This window comes from Asparagus officinalis, chromosome 8 (assembly GCF_001876935.1).
Source record: "Asparagus officinalis chromosome 8, Aspof.V1, whole genome shotgun sequence".
Taxonomy (NCBI): domain Eukaryota; kingdom Viridiplantae; phylum Streptophyta; class Magnoliopsida; order Asparagales; family Asparagaceae; genus Asparagus; species Asparagus officinalis.
The window spans coordinates 18932221-18951848 of NC_033801.1; the positions used below are offsets into that span (position 1 = coordinate 18932221).

The 19628-nt window shown below is 40.1% G+C and overlaps 2 protein-coding genes across 2 annotated transcripts in view; one reads left to right on the plus strand and one right to left on the minus strand.

Annotated features, from left to right (window-relative positions):
• Nucleotides 1-3900, plus strand: part of LOC109820957 (cation/H(+) antiporter 28-like) — a 6152-nt gene extending 2252 nt beyond the window's left edge. Inside the window, exon 3 of the mRNA XM_020387153.1 lies at nt 3727-3900. Within this exon, the coding sequence (XP_020242742.1) occupies nt 3727-3900 (174 nt within the window). The remainder of the gene's footprint in view (nt 1-3726) is intronic.
• Nucleotides 15643-17046, minus strand: LOC109820192 (mavicyanin-like). Its single transcript, XM_020386295.1, has 2 exons — nt 16627-17046; nt 15643-16185 (listed from the first exon to the last, which is right to left on the minus strand). The coding sequence occupies exons 1-2, from the start codon at nt 16790-16792 to the stop codon at nt 15743-15745; spliced, it is 609 nt and encodes a 202-aa protein (XP_020241884.1). The 5' UTR covers nt 16793-17046; the 3' UTR covers nt 15643-15742.

The window sequence follows — 19628 nt, forward strand, 5'->3', positions numbered from 1 at the left end:
CGACCGGCGGAGTAGGGAGGTTATAGAGTTCCGATGACACGGGAGTTGGACCATCTGAGTTTGGTACCCAGCTGGCCAGTGTATCAATTGTGTACGAGTGCGATGTTGGAGCTGCTGGTGTAATGGAGTTATCAAGTATCTCAAATGTTGTATCAATTAACATTTTTATGTAATATCAAGTGTATCCCTGCTTGTATAAAAGAAATTCATTGCGTCATGCGTATGGCTGAGCGAAAATTATGCTTGTACGTTACTTAAGCTTGTTAGCTCTAGCCATATTTTTGTTTAGTTGGTATTATTCCAATTACAAGATTTATAAGAAGTGCCTAGTTCTCTATTTCTGGTGCTGTTAGGGTTGTATAGGCTTTGACTATGACAATTAGAGATACTATGCGTTATGGGCGCGTTCGGCAACGGATTCGGATCCTCTCCACTAAAAAAAAAATAGGATTATCTAGTTGATGATTATGATTTTTTCTTTTAGTGCAAATTAGGAATGAGTGCAATACACGGGGGTATGGTAAGTGTTAGATTTAGATTGTATCATAACCGCCTACTAAATAATCAATGTTTGAGATTAAAAGTAGTGGTCTCTCCACTACTTTTTTGTAGTGGAGAGGAATCAATGTTTGAGATTAAAAGTAGTGGTCTCTCCACTACTTTTTTGTAGTGGAGAGGATCCAAATCCTTCGGCAACGGGGAAGTAAATGGAAAGTGAAGAGTTCCGCATCAATATTTTAGCCTATTTTACTTTCTCCAGAGATTAGAGAGAGTGAACTGAAAGTGAAGAGAGAGAGAGAGAGAATATATTTTAAGAATTTTTTACGTATAATTTTAGTTTTACTTATCTCATTTCGGCTATTACTTTCGGTGATAAATAATTAAACAGAACAAGAAGAAAGCAATTGTCACATCTAACTTTCTCATCTTTACCTTTAAACATCCAAACAAGATTTTACAAAAATAAAAGTAATAAGAAGGTACCTTCAGAGAAAATACTTTCTTTTTTCCACTTTATGTTTACTTTCTGCTCCTTAGTTACAGAAAAACTCTATAATTCACCAATATCAATTTTTTCTCATGCAGTGACCCCGTGAATAATATTAATTACGTAGATTATATAATTTTTTATGTGGGATCCATGAAATGAACCAATGCTAGCTATTAATACACGTAACTGATTGTCATAATTCTCTATTAAAAATATCTTATTGTAGAACGAATGGACTTTTAATACGATAGACTTTTAGTACCAAATTAGCTAAGTGACGTTACAGAAAATACCAATTTGGTAATATAACTGTTTTCTTAAATTTATTGTAGATTCAATGGAATTTTATTACCAAAAAGTCTTCGGTATACTGTGTTTTATTGGGAATGACAGATAAGAAGAATCTCTCAAATGACAGTGATATACAAATTAACCAGTGGTAAAAAAGGAGAATGAGTGAAACCTTCATAGCGACACTTCAGCTTAAACTTGACCATATCATTGTATGTAGGAAATTACTCCACATAGGGAATGATACATTGACCTCTACTTTCTTACTCCGCTTGTGTTAAGAAGAGCGTATCAAGTGCTCCTTCGTCCTTCTGCTTTTGGCAGTTATCACGGAGCCCTGGGTGAGAATCATATTGGCCATTGTTTAGCACCTTGATTTGAAAATGGCAAATTTCACAAAGCTCCCAATAAATGTAAGCGTTTATTTATTTTACTTTAACTGCAAAACAGACTGAAATACTCAATTAATCCCTGATAAGTTTAGGAAATCGAGAAAATCCAAAATGTTTTATTTTTTAACCTTAATCCTCATAAAAATGTTACTTAGGCCTGTCCAAACGGCCCGGCCCGACCCGGTCTAGATTTTTGGGTTCGGGCTAGGCAAAATGCCTAGCCCGGATCCGAACTCAGAGTGCCCGAACGAGCCTGGGTCTGGGCCAAACCGGAACCCGGCTCCGGGCCGGCCCGTATTTTTTTAGTTTTTGTTTCTTTGATTTTTTTGCAAAAAATTGCTAAAAAAATAAGATTAATCTTATTATATTTATATAAGTATGTATTAGTATATACTTATATATTAGTATATATCTACATATTATATATACAAATATTATATGTAAATATATTGTATATGCTTATAAGTTATAACATGTGTGTGAGAGAGAATCACATAGTATATATTACTTACTTATAAATACATATTATATATATTTGTTACATACTTATATTATGCTTATTTAAGTAATGTACTTTACTTATATAATATACTTTTACATATATATACTAGATGCAATATACTTACATATAATTATACTTATGTACTTATATATACTTATATGACTATAAGTCTATAATATACACATATAAGTATACTTATAACTATATTATATATACTTATATATATACTTATATCTTATTATCTATATCATGGTAAGAGTATATATATAAGTATATAATATAATATACTTGTATACTTACAAGTATGTATGTATATATATGTACTTGAGTACTTAAATATATACAACTATATACACTTAGGACTATGAAGCTATGGTCATTTTCCTCAATAAAATCACATACACTAGAAATATATATACACATTAATGACCATATCATTATACAATTATATATAAAAAATATATACAATATATATAAAAAATATATAAATTTAAAAACCGGGTTGGGCGGGCCTGGACCGGGCCTCACCAACATAACCCGGGCCGGGCCTAGAGCTCATTCGGCATGGATTTTCCGGGCTTTTCCTGAGCTTGGGCCATGTTCGGGCCCAGCCGGGTGCAAGCCGAAACCCAATTGGACACCGCTAATGTTACATACACCAAGTAGCATTAATTTAGAGTTTTGGAGGGGGGGAGTCATGAGAAAGAATATTTTGAGATTGGAGCTCCGACGTGAGAGCGAATTTTAGTAGAGTGAAGAAGAAACAAAAGGGGAAAAAGATTTTAAGGTGAAAAATGAACAGGAGGACATGAAGGTTTTTCATTATGTATTTTGTCTTTTAACAGAACACGACCTGTTAGAACTGATAATGTTCGGAGATTTTCTGGTAAAAACTATTTACAATAAGTGAAAATCTCAAACTGTTTTAAGTGAAAAATTCCCAAACTTATTGGTGGGTTTTGTGAAACTTTCCCTTTAAAAATATCTATTTTTCGCTTCTTGTTGTACATTCGACATGTATGTATTCTGTGAGGGGTATTTTGGTAATGGGGAATCAAATTGCAAGACTCACTAGGAATATTCGAGAGGCAGATAAGCAATTCCAAAGACTTGAAGGACTAATATGGAAGTATTGATGTCTCGAGGCTCTTGGTGCTGCTTTGAGCGATGCCGAACTCTATGATATTTATTAAGAGCGAAGAACGTGGATAATGGAGACCGACTCCTCCTCCTCTGTAACCCCTTAATCGCCTCTAAACAAACTCTACCGACATATGTTTATTATATACAAAGAGAGAAAAGAATCCAATCAATTTGAGTCCCCAATCTTCCCCCCACCAAAAAAAGAAGAAGATCGAAGAAAAAAAAGGAAAATCAATCTCCGATCAGTACAGAATGCAACCGCAGCAGCAGCAGCAGAAGTCTCCGAGCACCGTGAGTTCTCCGATATATAGTTGGGCAACTATCTCTTTATTTTCGTAAAAACATTTCGCAATCTGTGCTGTACATGGATCACTTGTAAAATGTATTTGCATTTCGTGTCATCTCAGCATTTCTCAAGGGAGGAAAACTCAGCACCGGTACCGGTGGTCGTAGTCTCACTGATAATCAGCAATGCCCGATCAAAGGGGGCCACAACACGGCGACGAGCAGAAGAGACCCGAGAAGCATCGGATGCACGCATGAGAAGCGAGGCATCTGCTGCGGTGCTCAACAAAGCATAGCCTGATCAGATGCACCGACACCAACGACATCCCTGGAAAATACGAGGAAGCGAGCACATCTCCGATCGGTCCCAACTCCGGACACTCTGCTCGCTCGCTCGCTCGTCCCCGCTGTCAATGCTGAGTCATCCTCCTTTCCCTTCTCTACTATAAACAGCTGACATCTACCCCTTCCAACACTTTGAGCGTCTCCACTGCTTCCGGACCATCTGCTTGCACTTTCTTCTGTTGCGCGCCGTGCGGAAGCGTGCTCGACAACCAAACGAGTCCGCGAGCGATGAGAGAAGAGAACTAAACCAAACACGAGTACAATCACCAAAAATACGACACAAATCAAACAAACACAGAGAATTTACGTGGTTTGACAAATTGCCTACGTCCACGATGAGAGGATAGAAAGATTTCACTATATGGAGGAGAAATACAACGGGTTATAACCCACACAATCACTTAAATATAACCCTAACCAAAGATCTTAACTCCCTCACAATATCTCCCTTTTAATATGCTCAAAAGACTCTTTTTTCTCTCTAATTCTCTCTACCAATTTTCTCTTTTAAAACGTTCTATATATATAGAAATCCTAAAACCAAAATCAAAAAAGATTAGGAATCCTAATAACATGTTATCAAAACAGATTAGGAATCCCAATAACCTGTTACCAAAACAGATTAGGAACCTACAATCTAATAATTCTCCACATTGACGAAGTGTTTCCAAAACTGAGCCGACACCAACAAGAGCACCAATGTGTCGTCTCTCTAAATCTGGCTACACCAATGTGGTTGCCTACGTATCCCCTCCCAAGGGATCAAGCTGCCCGTAGTTCATCCAAATGACCGCGAACGGCTTCAACAGTTACGAATTTGTAACAAGTTTTTACAATGGTCAAACTTGTTGCTTGGGACCATTTTTGTGAGCATATCCGCTAGATTATCTTTTGTGTGGACCTTCACGAGCTCCACATCCCCATCTTTAAGAACATCTAGAATGAAGTAATAACGAACGTCGATATGCTTCGTTCTCGCATGAAAGACCTGATTCTTCGCCAATAAAAAGTACTCATGCTATCATAATAAAAGGTGACGGATCACTACGAAACACCAAGATTCTCCAAAAGTCCTCAAAGCCAAATCGCCTCCTTAACAGCCTCCGTAATCGCCATATACTCTGCCTCCGTCGTCGACAAAACTACTTTAGACTGCAAGATGCATCTCCAACACATAGACACACGGGTCAAAGTGAACACATACCCCGTCGTTGACTGGCATTTATCCAAATATCCAGCGTAGTCCGAATCTACGTATCCAATACATAGCTGCCCACCGCTAGTGTTCCGCTCAAAAACCAAACCAATGTTAAGATTACCTCGAATGTACCTCAAAATCCATCTCACGGCATCCCAATGACCCGGACCTGGGTCGTGCATGTATCTAGAAGCCATGCTCACTGCCTGTGACAATCCGGCCTCGTACAAACTATGACGTACATCAAACTTCTAACTGTGCTCGCATATGGAGTCTTTAACATCAACTCTTGATCTTCAACTATCTTCGATGAAAGGTTAGCTAAAAGCTTCAAATGGGTTCCCAATGGTACACTAACTGGCTTCGTTCCCATGCTCACATTAAACCGCTGTAAAACCTTCTTCAAATAAGCTACCTGCGCCAAATAAATTCTGCCATTATCTCTGTCTCTGTTGATTTCCATCCCCAAAATACGCTTAGATTCACCCAAATCCTTCATGTCGAACTCACTCGAAAGCTGAATCTTCAATCTATCTTTCGTGGATCTGGAACTAGAAGCAACTAACATGTCATCGACATAAAATAATAAATAAATATAAGTACCTCCATTCAACTTGTGATAGTACACTCAAGGATCAAACTAGCTCCTAATGTACGAATGATCGATCATGAACCCATCGAATCACCTATACCACTATCGCGGAGATTACTTCAACCCGTACAGCGATTTCTTCAACCTACAAACCAATTTTTCTCCTTCCCTGTAGCTCAGAACCCCAATGGTTGAGTCATATAGATTTTTCATCAAGATCACCATGAAGAAATATTGTTTTCACATCTAATTGATCTAATTCTAAACCATACCGTGCCACCAAAGCTAGTAAAATTTGAATCGAATGATGCTTCACCACCGGAGAGAAGACCCCATTGTAATTAATACATTCCTCTTGTGCATATCCCTTCGCAACCAACCTAGCCTTGAACCTCACTGGAGTGTCTTCAATGGCCTCCTTCTTCGTATACACCAACTTGCAACCAATTGCCTTCCGTCTTTTTGGAAGCTTGACAAGCTCCCATGTGTCGTTCCTATGAAGAGACTCCATCTCCTCTTACATAGCCACCTGCCACAAATCAGCCTCTGAACTCTGTTCGGCCTCTCTGAATGTAGTAGGAACCATATCATCGACACTCTCCACCGGAAGTGCATACGTAATAACTGTATCTGTATACCTAGCTGGCATCCGTATGTCTTTCCTCTATCTATGAACCACAATAGAATCCTGAACTTGAGCCGTCGGCCCCTGATCCTGCTCAACTATACCTGTATCCTCCAAATCATCACCGTGCTCACCTGGCGTCACCTCAGTTGGTACTCTAATAGATACGGTCCCATATGGACAATGTGAAATTGCATCAATCTCCACCACCTATGATGCCTCTAATGTCTGGTCGCTCTCCACCTGATAAAATCTGGGAAGCTTCAAGATAGAAATATCATCGAATATGATGTCTCAACTCAGCACAATCTTCTTATTAACTGGATTTCAAAGCTTGTATCCCTTGACACCACACTTGAATCCCACAAATATGACCTTTCTAGCTCGATGTTCCAATTTATTTGTTCTAACATAATAAAATACAGGACGCCCAAATACCTTGAACTGATCATAGTCGTGTACTGGCTCTCGCGATCACATCTCCATAGGGGTCTTTCCCTCAATTGCAGATGAATGCAGTCTATTAATAAGGTAGCTCGCATAAGAAAGTGAGCCCAAAGATCTTCTCCAAACTACTTCGCAACAATAAACATTGGACATTCTCCTGCAAAGACAAATTTAACCTTTCTGCCACCCCATTCTGTTGCGGTGTGTGACTAACTGTAAAGTGCCTCTCTATACCCTCGTCTCGACATAGCTGCTGAAAGGGGTCAGAAGTATACTCAACCACGAAAAAGGTGGTTAAAGGTCGTGGGAGAACGGTTTCAAGCACGAGTGAACGTGGGTGTAACTGCCCCTTTAGCCGCGGCAGTGTCGACTGCCGCGCTCTTTTGGCCGCGACAGTGTCGACTGTCGCGCCTTTAGCCGCGACAGCATCAACTGCCGCGCCTAAAGAGGCATTTGTTGATCGACTATTTCTTCAGTTATCGTCCAAGGAGGCTATAAATACCCCCTATGGCCATCATTGACAAGGGCGGAGCATTTCCAGAGCAGATTAGAGCAGAGAGCCTTGAGTTTTGGTGAATTAGAGCAAGAAAGAGAGTCTTCCTTCTTCACAAACATCCTCAAGAAGCTTTTGGCGATTCCTAGAGATCTAAGCTCAGACTTGATCTTTGGAAGAGTGAACATCTTACATCGATAAGATATTCGCTTTCAAATCTTTACTTCGATAAACGAAGGAAAGCTCCCCAAACCCCTCACGGTTCAATCAGAATCTGTGATTTGGTAGTCCACGAGTCAAAGCGCTCCCGGCACAGGCAAAGATCCCACGCAAGCAGCGATCCAAACAACGATCCTGCGTTTGTTTCTCAAGAGTTGTAATTTTTAATTTTGTTGTGTAAAAGAGGTCTTATAAGATATAATGAATTCCATGACAAAACCAACTTTTGACGCAAACAAGCTGGCGACCACAGTGGGAGCCAACGGTCTCGCTGCCGAGACCGTCGTGTCGCAGCCGATCAAGATTCCAGTTGAATCCATGGTCGAATACGAATTCGACCAAACCAAGTTTGAGGAATATCTCTCATCATCCTCTTCAAGATCTTCTTTGTCCCGTAAGTACAAGAGGATCTCACAATTGAGGAAGAGTTATATGCCAAAGAAGGCACAAAATGAAGACTCTCGCTTGATTGTTGCTGAGGATTTTACTAGCAACACCTCTGCTCACAATGGCTCTTATCTAGTTAAAGAGTCATCGAATCAAAGCCCACCGGCACTGACGAAGAGAGCTCGTCAGAGAACAAACCGACGGAGTTCGTTATCATGCGGACTTAGAGTCGAGAAGGCATCGAGTGGTTCAGTTGTCTCAACGACCAATCATTCATGTCTCTGCTAAACTCACGACGGAGGAATGGACTATTGTCAAAAGGACTCGTTCGACCCTCAAAGAACGTATACAAAAACGTCGTGCAAACGCTGCTCATTTTCGAGCTCTCCTACAACAAAAACGAGAAAAGAGGAAGGAAACGGTGGCCAAAGAACTACCGAAACTCCGCCAAGTTTGGATTCCAAAGTCTGGACTTATGCAAAATCAGCATTCGGAGCCCGTTAAGACTCCATACCCGCAAGGGGGTGGTTTTAAACGTGCGACTCCCGACATAACCTTGGATCGCTCAAAGACAAAAATAAATTGTCCTGAGAATGCCAACAAGGTTTTACACCCCCAGAAGAAGATGCATTCACCAAATGATATCATCATACCTGGGAGGTCATGCCAACAGACAATACGATTTTTTGGCAATCATACCGATGAATCGTATTATCAAGTTGGGGTTGTGAATAATTTTCGAAAGAGAGTTATTCGAGAAATAAACTCTCGGTGTTCCTGTGCGCGACTCGTTAAAGCAGCATTATCAGAATGTGACTGTTTCAAACGAGAAGCCATCCCACGAAGAGTCTCTGTATTGTCGAAGCCTAAGCCGAGACATTTCCGCAAAAGAAAATCAGTTGCCCAAGATGATGAATTCCCTGAAGTCACCATCAACGTGGCTGATAAAAGAAAGTCTAAGCGGCATTCAAGTGACTCAAATCCCGACTTTTCTCCTAGAGGAAGAGTCAATCCAAGAATTGCTCAAAGGATGTCTCGACTTCAATTAGGAGCCATCAGACGCAGAGATTACAAAAGAATGCAAGAAGGAATGTCCTCAGAGGATGAATTCTCGGACACTTGTTCTGCAATCGCTTCTGATGATACAATGTCTAGCACGGGGCAAACCAAAGAAGTGTTCACAATTACTTCTGATCAATTTGCTCAAATGCTTCAAGAAGCTCTATCGAAGCAACGTGAAGAAATTAGAGCTGAGATGAAGACAGAGATGGAGTTAGCTATCCAACAAATGAGAGAATTGCTAACTCAACGGCCTCAACCTCCTGAGTCCAGTCAGCGAGCTGAATCCAGCCGCCACACTCAGAATATTGTAGATGACAGTGATCCAGAAGTGGATGAAGTCATTATGGCTGATACACCTCCCAATAGCAATAACGCTGGGGGGGGGTTAACACATTCTCCCAATAATGATATTGGGGGTGGTTCAATAGCACCTCTCACAGGGGGTGGTCTAACTCGTTCTCCACAATGTTCTTCGAATGAAGACATAGACGATGACGGGAAAATGAAAGAGCTTGAAAACAAAATCAATGCTTTGATGACGGCCCAAGAAGTGAAGAGGACGGGTATTCCGTGTCCCTATCCAAGGGAATGGGATTCAATACCGTACCCGGCGAAGTTCAATCTGATTAACTTCACACCGTTTGAGGGGAAGAGTTCGCCGATTCAGCACTTGATTTATTTCAAGTCTCATTTGGGCATGATCTCTGGAAACGAGGTTTTAATGGTACGGTCATTCGTTGGCACCCTTCGTGGGCCCGCCTTCGATTGATACCAACGGCTCAAGCCAGGGAGCATCAATTGCTGGGATGACATAGAAAGTTTGTTCCTCAGCAACTTCTTCGATGATGACACCGAAGTGTCAATCGGAACCCTTCTGGATGAAAAGCAAAAAGACGAAGAGTCAGTCGACGATTTTGTCAAGCGCTTCCGTGGCAAAGCAATAAATTGCAGAGATCCTGTTACAGAAGAGTTCATCCTGCAAACATGCCATAATAATCTCTCCATCGATGTCTTGGAAGCCCTAGGGGTCGTACCATCCACCACTTGGAAAGAGTTAAAACCACGTGGTGAACAAGCTGAACACTTTCTTAAAAGAAAGAAAGTTGAGAGAGGTCAACCGACGACATCCACAATTCCTGTGAGCGCAACTCTCGATCCGAGGTTCCAAAAGGAGTATTCTTTCGAAGACGATGAAGCTCCGAAGATGATGAAGCTCCAGCCATATTGGAATACCTCCTCGCCAATGATAAAATCGAGCTACCGCCTATTAAAGATCAGGAGGGTGCTAAAATGATTACAGATCCAAACTACTGTGCATACCACAGAAGGATTCTTCATCCCACCAATATTTGCTTTGGACTCAAAAATAAGATCCAAGCCCTAATTGACTCCGGCGTCATAATGACGAAACAAGCCGAATAAAGACGACTCCAACTCCATTGGATACACGAGTATAAACTGTTTTCCTTTACTCTATTGGGTACACGAGTATAAACTGTTTTCCCTGACTCCGATAAGTATACGAGTATAAACTGCTTCTCCATCTAACTCCATTGGATACACGAGTATAAACTGTTTTCCTTTACTCCATTGGATACACGAGTATAAACTGTTTCCCCAAACTCCATTGGGTACACGAGTATAAACTGTTTTCCCTCACTCCGAAGAGTATACGAGTATAAACTGCTCATCGATACTCCAACAGGTATATGAGTCTAAACTATTTCCTTTCTTTCACGGGAAATTCCTGGAGAGCGCCATGCATAGTACTCTTAAGGATAACCTGATCATGCAGCTGAATATAATGATAGACCCAGTTTCACAAAGGAAGCTGGGGGTGGATGGTTCATGTAACGGGAAGTTCTCGAAAGAATGATATATGTAATTTTCTTAGGGATAACCCGATCATTACAAACAAGGTGATAAACACTACATCCCCACGGTGATTTCTGAATACTCTTTTGCTGAGATGAGATTCGATCACTTTGTTGGATCAGTCTTCCCTTACAACTTAAACCAGTTAGGATCGTCTCAAATTCCCATTTGGTCAAACCTTTAAACAGTTAGGACCAAAGACAAAATCTCCTCTCGATTCCTTCCATGAACGAGAGGTCCACAAATTGAACGATCAAATCTTTAAATGGTTAGGATCGTCTCAAAACTCCCACTTGGTCAAACCTTACTACAGTTATAAGGACCACAGCCAAAACCTCCTTTTGATTCATTTTGCGAACAAAAGGTCCCCTTTTGAGTTGAATAGTCAAACCTTATGACAGTTAGGATTATTCAAACCAATCTAGATTCTCTAAGTGGAGATCCCACTTTGAGTTTCTTTTGCACCAGGAGATAGAATATAAAATTCTTCCTTTCCAATTTTGGGTTTATCTCTACCAACAAACAAGAGACCAGGAATGACCCGAAAAAGCCCAGCATTAAACTTATAGCCCAACTGGCCGAACGGTGCGCGACACTCTATGCTGTCGCGCTATAGCGCGGCACTCTACGCTGTCGCGCTTGAGCGCGGCAGTATATGTCGTCGCGGCAACTGACGTTGCCATGGTTCACTCTGACGTACAGAAGCACTGTGCAATAATTCTTCGGCGTTTGAACACATACATCTCCTGCTGTATTTGGAACGCATACCCGAACACTCCGATGAGTATATGAGTATAAACTGCATCTCCTTGAACCTCCCAACGGGTATATGAGGTTAAACTATTTCCCGAACACTCCAATATAGTATATGAGTATAAACTATTTCTCAAATTCTTCGACAGCAGTTTTAATTCGAGACTTCGACAACGGCCACGCGATAAACGCAGCACCGAAAGAATTTTAGCTATTCTACAAAGTACTGAATAGGCTAAAAGATGAAGAAGTCAAGGATTGAAGCAATTCACAAACCGTTCTACGCAATTTCCTCAACGAAGCACTGGAGAGATTGCAGGGAAAGCTTCTCATATCCAAAGTGTCCCAGACCCCTCTCTGAGAAATGATGAGTCTGAGATACTTTGGAGGGGGTATCTGTAGGCGTCAAAAAATACTTACAGACGTCCAAACACCACTCAAGATAACACAGAAGAACGTTATACACATCATCAAGCAACTACATGGCAGCGTGGCAGGACATAGTGCCGCGGCTAAGGCGCGACAGACCATGGTGCCGCGGCTATTACAAGAAGATGTTGTGACAGTTATATGGCAGTTATTCGATGATTATTTGAAGTCCACGTGGCGGCATATCAGAGATAAAACGTGTGCTGACGTGGACGAGCAGTTAAACCACGAAAAAGGTGGTTAAAGGTCGTGGGAGAACGGTTTCAAGCACGAGTGAACGTGGGTGTAACTGCCCCTTTAGCCCCGGCAGTGTCGACTGCCGCGCTCTTTGGCCGCGACAGTGTCGACTGTCGCGCCTTTAGCCGCGACAGCATCAACTGCCACGCCTAAAGAGGCATTTGTTGATCGACTATTTCTTTAGTTATCATCCAAGGAGGCTATAAATACCCCCTATGGCCATCATTGACAAGGGCGGAGCATTTCCAGAGCAGATTAGAGCAGAGAGCCTTGAGTTTTGGTGAATTAGAGCAAGAAAGATAGTCTTCCTTCTTCACAAACATCCTCAAGAAGCTTTTGGCGATTCCTAGAGATCTAAGCTCAGACTTGATCTTTGGAAGAGTGAACATCTTACATCGATAAGATATTCGCTTTCAAATCTTTACTTCGATAAACGAAGGAAAGATCCCCAAACCCCTCACGGTTCAATCAGAATCTGTGATTTGGTAGTCCACGAGTCAAAGCGCTCCCGGCACAGGTAAAGATCCCACGCAAGCAGCGATCCAAACAACGATCCTGCGTTTGTTTCTCAAGAGTTGTAATTTTTAATTTTGTTGTGTAAAAGAGGTCTTATAAAAAGACTATTTCTTTGAATTTATTGTAATCGCTTGAAGATATAATGAATTCCTCAACAGAACCGACTTTTGACGCAAACAAGTCGTGTGTTAGCTCTCCCGACTATATCTCCATAGGGGTCTTCACCTCAATTGCAGATAAAAGCAGCTTATTAATGAGGTGGTTCGCATAAGAAAGTACCTCAGCCCAAAAGATCTTCTCCAAATCACTCTGCGATAATAAACATCGAACCTTCTCCAACAAAGACCAATTCAACCTTTCTGCCACCCCATTCTGCTACGGTGTATGATTAACTGTGAAGTGCCTCTCTATACCCTCGTCTCGATATAGCTGTTGAAAGAGGTCAGAAGTATACTCACCGTCGTTGTCGGATCATAATGTCTTAATCTTTCTTCCAGTCTATAGTTCTAATCTCTTTTTTCACTCCACAAATATCTCTAAGACTTCACTCCTCTTCGTCATGGTGTACACCCAACAACGTCTAGAATAGTCATCTACAAATGTAACGAACCAATATCAACTACCAAGTGATGCCGTCTTGGTGGGACCCAAAACATTCGTGTCCACGTAGTTCAAGATGACCCTCGTCCTATGGATGGTTGTCCCGAACTTTACCTTCGTCTTTTTGCCAAGAACATAATGCTCACAGTACTCAACTTTTCCACTCTTTGCTCTCTTCAATAGTTCCTGCTTGTACAAAGTTTGCAGTAACTTTTTACATGTGTGCCCCAACCTATAGTGCCAAAGCCTGCTCGCGTCCGCCTCTAAAATAGCTGAAGCTACATGGCCAATCTCGGTGCTCCCCTTCAGATAATACAAATTCCTATTACGGACTTCCTTCATCACCACTAAAGATCCCTTAGTAACCTTTGCTATAACATTCTCAAAGATCACCTTGAATCCCTTCGCCTCCAAAGCTCCAACTGAAATAAGATTCTTCTTCAACTGAGGAACAAATATCACTTCATTCAATTCACAAACTACTCCATTGTGCATCCGAATCCTGATAGTACCTATCCCAAAATGCTACATGATTGATCATTTCTCATGACTACCACGCTCCTATCGAGTTTCTCGAATAATGCAAACCAATCTTGCCGGGGAGTCACATGATAAGTAACACCATAATCAAGCATCCAATCAGATGCATCAACATGGTTCACCTCTGAAGTAATTAATAAAGAAAAGCACGAATCATCGAAATCATCACCTCTCGTGATGTTCACCTCATTGGTCTTTGGGTCCTTCTTCTTGCTATTCTCCTTCTCCTTGAGTTTCAGGCAATCTCTCTTTCAATGTTCTTGTTCCTTGCAGAACGCACACTAGTTCTTCGCTAACTGGTGGTGGCCCCTTGACTTTGACCTGTTCCTATTATCACCTCTTGGATATGAACTTCTATCTCTCATCGACAAGGTCTCTCCTGAAGTGCTAGCACGAGAAGTCTGTTTGTTCTTCCTCCTCAAATCGTAGTTCGTCAGTGCGTTAGTCACTTCACTGTAGGTGATGGAAGATCTCCTGTTCAACAAAGTGAACACGAAGGTATCATACTCCTCATCGGATAAGGATCCTAATAAGATAATTACCTTGTACTTGTCCGTTATCTTCTCATCCATGTTCGCCAAATCCGACAGAAACTTTGTATAGTTATTCACATGAGCCGCAAGTGAGGTGCCCCTAGACATCTGAAATCTGAATAATCTCTGCAGCAAGTGCAACCGATTCTTAACACTCTTTGTAAGGTACTTGTTGTTAAGAATCTTTCACATATGCATCACAGACGTTACCCCAATCACATCGTATTTCGGCTCTTATTCCAACCAAGATCTGATCACCCCACAAGCGTTTCTATTCATTTTGTCCCATATCGCCTCATCGTATTTCGGTGGCCTCTCATGGATCATAATAGTCTCTTCCAAATTTTAAGCATTGAGAGCGTCCTGTACGTCGCTCATCCACAAATCAAAATTAATTTTGCCGTCATACTTCACCAATCTTAGTATTTTGAAATCCAACCTGAACTGTACTCGTCATCATCTTGCTGCTTTTACCAACTTCTTCTCCTATTGCAAACCACTTCAAATTGTAAAGAAAGATTCAAACTTTAATAAAAATTGAAAAATTACTCAGTTGAATCCTAAATAGGATTCCAACACTATCTCCTAACCACACAAAGAAAGCGAGATCTCAACAGTAACTCCGCAACGCTATCTCCACCAAAGCCTAGAGCTTTAAGAACCAAGCTTCCACAATGAATCTTCCACCATCCAATGCCGAAATCCTAGATCTCAAATTTGGAGCTCTGATACCAATTGTTGTGCATCGTGCGGAAGCGTGCTCGACAACCAAACGAGTCCACGAACGATGAGAGAAGAGAACTAAGCCAAACACGAGTTCAATCACCAAAAATACGACACAAATCAAATCAACACAGAGAATTTATGTGGTTAGATAAATTGCCTACGTCCACGGGGAGAGGATGGAAAGATTTTATTATATGAATGTGGGTTTGTTTTCCCTCATGTGCATCCTTTTTTTTTCGGAATTGTGAAGATCCTATCGATATGCTTTAAGAATAAGTTGATTACAGATAAGGTCTAGACCAACAAGAGAATCGGTACGCAAATATCTGCATGTGAACTGAGCTAAATTGTGAGCGCAAATATTACCCGATGTCATGTGCGTCTACTTCAAACTCAATTTCGAAATGTACCGGACGGGCTGAAAATGGCGTCAAATATTCTGGACATATTACTTAAAGCGATGGACACAAAGATTCAATTCTTAATTATGTATACGCCGCCAGACTTAAAATTTTCTAAACAGATACCCAAGTTCGAAAAAAGGCTTACAATGATCCAGTCTCACCAAAATAACAAAATTTTATTCCACAAGACACCCCAACTTATGCAGACATAAAACTCTGCACCGCAGCAACACCAGCAACGGAAGCAACCGCCATCCACAATCCCTTGCCCAAACAGTCTCCGTTTGCTGCTATCCGGCGCCGGTCCAGGAACAGAAGTTGTCACTGGAGGCGATCCCGACGACGGTAAAGTCGAAGGGGGCGATGCCGGATTAGAAGAAGCAGCATGGACGCTGGATTTTGGGATGCGGATATCGACGCTCTGGCCGGCGGCGCAATGGCCGGGGGCGCCGCAGATGAAGAAGTAGTGGCCCTTTCTCTTGATCGGGATGGTGTCATTTCCTGACTTGTAGGTTGCTATGGGAGAGTTCGGGTTGCAAGAGTGGTAGTCTTCTTTGCTCACTTGGAGTACGTTGTGGAATTGCTTGTTGTATATAAATACTGCGTAAAATAACCCAAAATAGGAGTCACATATGATGTTAATTGATTTGTTTATGACGTGTAAATGTAACCTATAAGCATAACAGGGTTAATTACGGTTAGGCTCCGCTGAACTATCGCCAAATTGAACTTACTACCCCTGTGTATATAGTTCTATTGTTGCAGATAGACCCCAGAGTGAAAATTTTCGACTATTTTCAGGTGTCAATGTGCAACAATAGATTTTTCTTCAAGATGTCTATTTGCGACAATAGAACTCTTTTTGCAACAATGGAACTAGGGTTACTAAGTTCAACTTGGCGATGGCTGAAGAAATGAAATCGTCCGCTAGTAGAAAACTGAGCATCCTAGACGTCACCTGATACATTTTAGAATTCAGTGATCCAAACAAATGCAATTAGAAGATCAAGATAAAAGGAATTAAAGAAAACAAAAACCCACCTATTTGATCTCCAACCTTGAAAGTTTTGGAAGAAGCCCACTTAGTGTAGTTGACATGGTTCAAGATAGTCCATCCATTATCATCACCAACTTTGTAGACGCCACCCGCAACAGAGTTCCTCACAAAAGCAGAGAGAAATGCCACAACTACGACGAAGAAAGCCATTGCAGGAGAGATCAAACAATAAGAACAAGAAGCTAACTTTGTTTGCTGCAGCCTTATTTATACAGCTTTTTCAAAAGAGTGAGGTTTAAGTAATTAACTAAACTAATTAAGTAAGCTGAATATTTACTTCTTAACAAACTTTAACAATTTCATCTTAAATCCCGGATCCTTCACCTACACTTGTGTCTAAGTTAACCATATTGTCCACATTCTAAAATTAAAAAGAAACGAAAAGAAAGAAATGAATTTTTAATGAGAAGAAAATGAATATGATTTGGTTGCAATTTATTCGGTGGGACATAATACAATCCTGATGGTGGTTTTTTTTGTATTAAATTATGCAGTTCATGGGTGGGTGCAAGTGGGTTGTTGGAAGGTGAAGGGCCGTATTTTCATGACCTTGGGATAGCACCTTGTTTGAATTCGGTGACAGAAGACATAATTATTAGAGCTAAGAGTAACTTGCAAGAGCAGCCACTAGGTTCATAATAATACAGCGAACAGGCTGGTAACATCTTAATTAAAAAGGTAATGTAAGTATAAAAATAATGCTCCATATATACTTCAACTTGAACCAAAAGGGGATTGGTCATGGTCGTTTGCCTATTTATGACCCATATCACTAACAGTGCGTTTGGATACAAAGAATGATGCGGCGAGGGGAATGATGCGGCGAGGGGAATTTGCCTCTTTCTGGCAGCCCGTTTGATTGATGGGGTTTCTCTCTTATTTTTATTACCATCTTCTTCTTTTTGAGAAACATCTCTATAGCGTTGAAGTGCATATAATTAACAAAGAGTTAATTTCATAAGAATTATACGAAAAGTATAAAAAGTAAAATTGCAAAAGAATTGAAAAAACTAAACTCACCGAGCATCTTCTAAAATTTTCATGTCTCTTGGGCTCATCACAAAGTCATCATCAATATCGGCTTCCCCGGTTTCTTCCAAATTCACATATTCATTAGCTTCCATATCCTCTTTGCTTTTATTTTCTTCATTTAAATTTCCGTCATCATATTTCTCCTTGTTTTTATTTTTGTATCTAGCACTACGATAATTCTAATTCTCTTAATTCTGTAGTGAGTTCATTCAACTCGTACGTCTTCTCCTCAATTAAGGCAATTAATTCAGCTTTCCTTGATTCCTATAAGATAAAAAATTACAAGTATTAGTACTTATTCGATAACAATTGCAGACATATATACTAAAAAATGAGACATAAAATAATGAACTCTTAGAGCAAAGATATGTACAAATACTCTTGGTGATGCCCTATGAATAAGAGGAGTATTCTCTAGGCCATTATCAGTAAGAAACTTCAGATCTCTATATAATTTGTTCATAGTAGTCCTCCTCCACTTTCCGGTATTCTTCACACAAAAGAGCGGCGGTAACCTTTCAATATCTGAAGTATACTCTAATTCCCCCACTTTTTCCATAAAACCAAACCTACAAAAAAGAAACTATACATTAGCATGTGCATAAACAATAATCATTATCAAATTGAAAAGATATACAAAATAATGTTGCATAAACAATAATCATTATCAAATTGAAAAGATATACAAAATAATGTTCATGTAACTCACCAGTAAAATGGAGGAAAAACCACCCATGTACCCATGAAAAGATATACAAAATAATGTTCATGTAACTCACCAGTAAAATGGAGGAAAAACCACCCATGTACCCACCATTTGAGCGCTGACCTAATCCACTCATACTAAGAGACTTCTTTGCTTTATTCATCTCTTTGCAAAGAAAAATAAACACCGCATGACACCAATTATATTTTTTCAAAGTTGATAACTGCTCCGCATATCTAAACGCCCACAAGGGACATGTCTTACATGTCCGCGGGTATAATATGAAGCCGATAATGAAAGCTACAATAAGTTTAACACATATTATAGGGTCTTCAATATTCATATCTACAATCATCTCGGCCATTCTATCGCGCTTCCCCCAAATCACCACCTTCTTCTTGCCTTTAGAGCTACTACTCTTCTTCTCCTTGAGTGTCTTATAATTCTTTACAAAATAGGTGTAGATTGTATTAGACGATGTCCCACTCATTTTTATCGGAATTCACTCATTTGGCAAACCGGTAATTCGGTGAATATCATCTATACCAAACAAACAATTTTTATTTCCAATCAAGAATGAGTATTTATCGGAATTAAAATTTTGAATCAAGCAATCAATTGCTATTTGCTCATTTCTCAAGGATGTGAGTATCTTGAGAAAGTTGTGAAAATGTGTCGTCTCAAGGGCTTTTAAGTATCTTTCATCCAATATTATTCGCTTATCAATTAAATCTCAAAAATAACACAAATTGGATGGAATTCTCAAATGCTTTATCATAGCCCTACAAGAAAATTATAATTCAGAAATAGTTAAAATTAAATATATTTGGGCAAATTAAGACGTATATTAACACAAACAATATACCTAAAAATTAAATAGATACTCGATATGACAATAATCAAAATAAAATTTACAAGTTTATTAACACAAACATTATACCTCATGGCTTATAACACCACCACATATGACAGGGGTACTCTGATAAAAAATAATCATCCCACTCATTGGACCGACACTGTTTCATATGGGGTTTCTATATCTAAATAAACAACTACATAACACATAACAGATTTGGGGAATGGGAGAAACACATGCAAGAGGATATATCTCATCAAGCAATGACTTGTTGACACAGACATCAGTAGGCAGAGGTAGCAATTTTAGCTTTCGACGCATATTAACAGAAACATTTACTTACGGAGTTGGAGGATTATTGCATTTAGAAGAGGAAGCTTTGATTTTGAAGA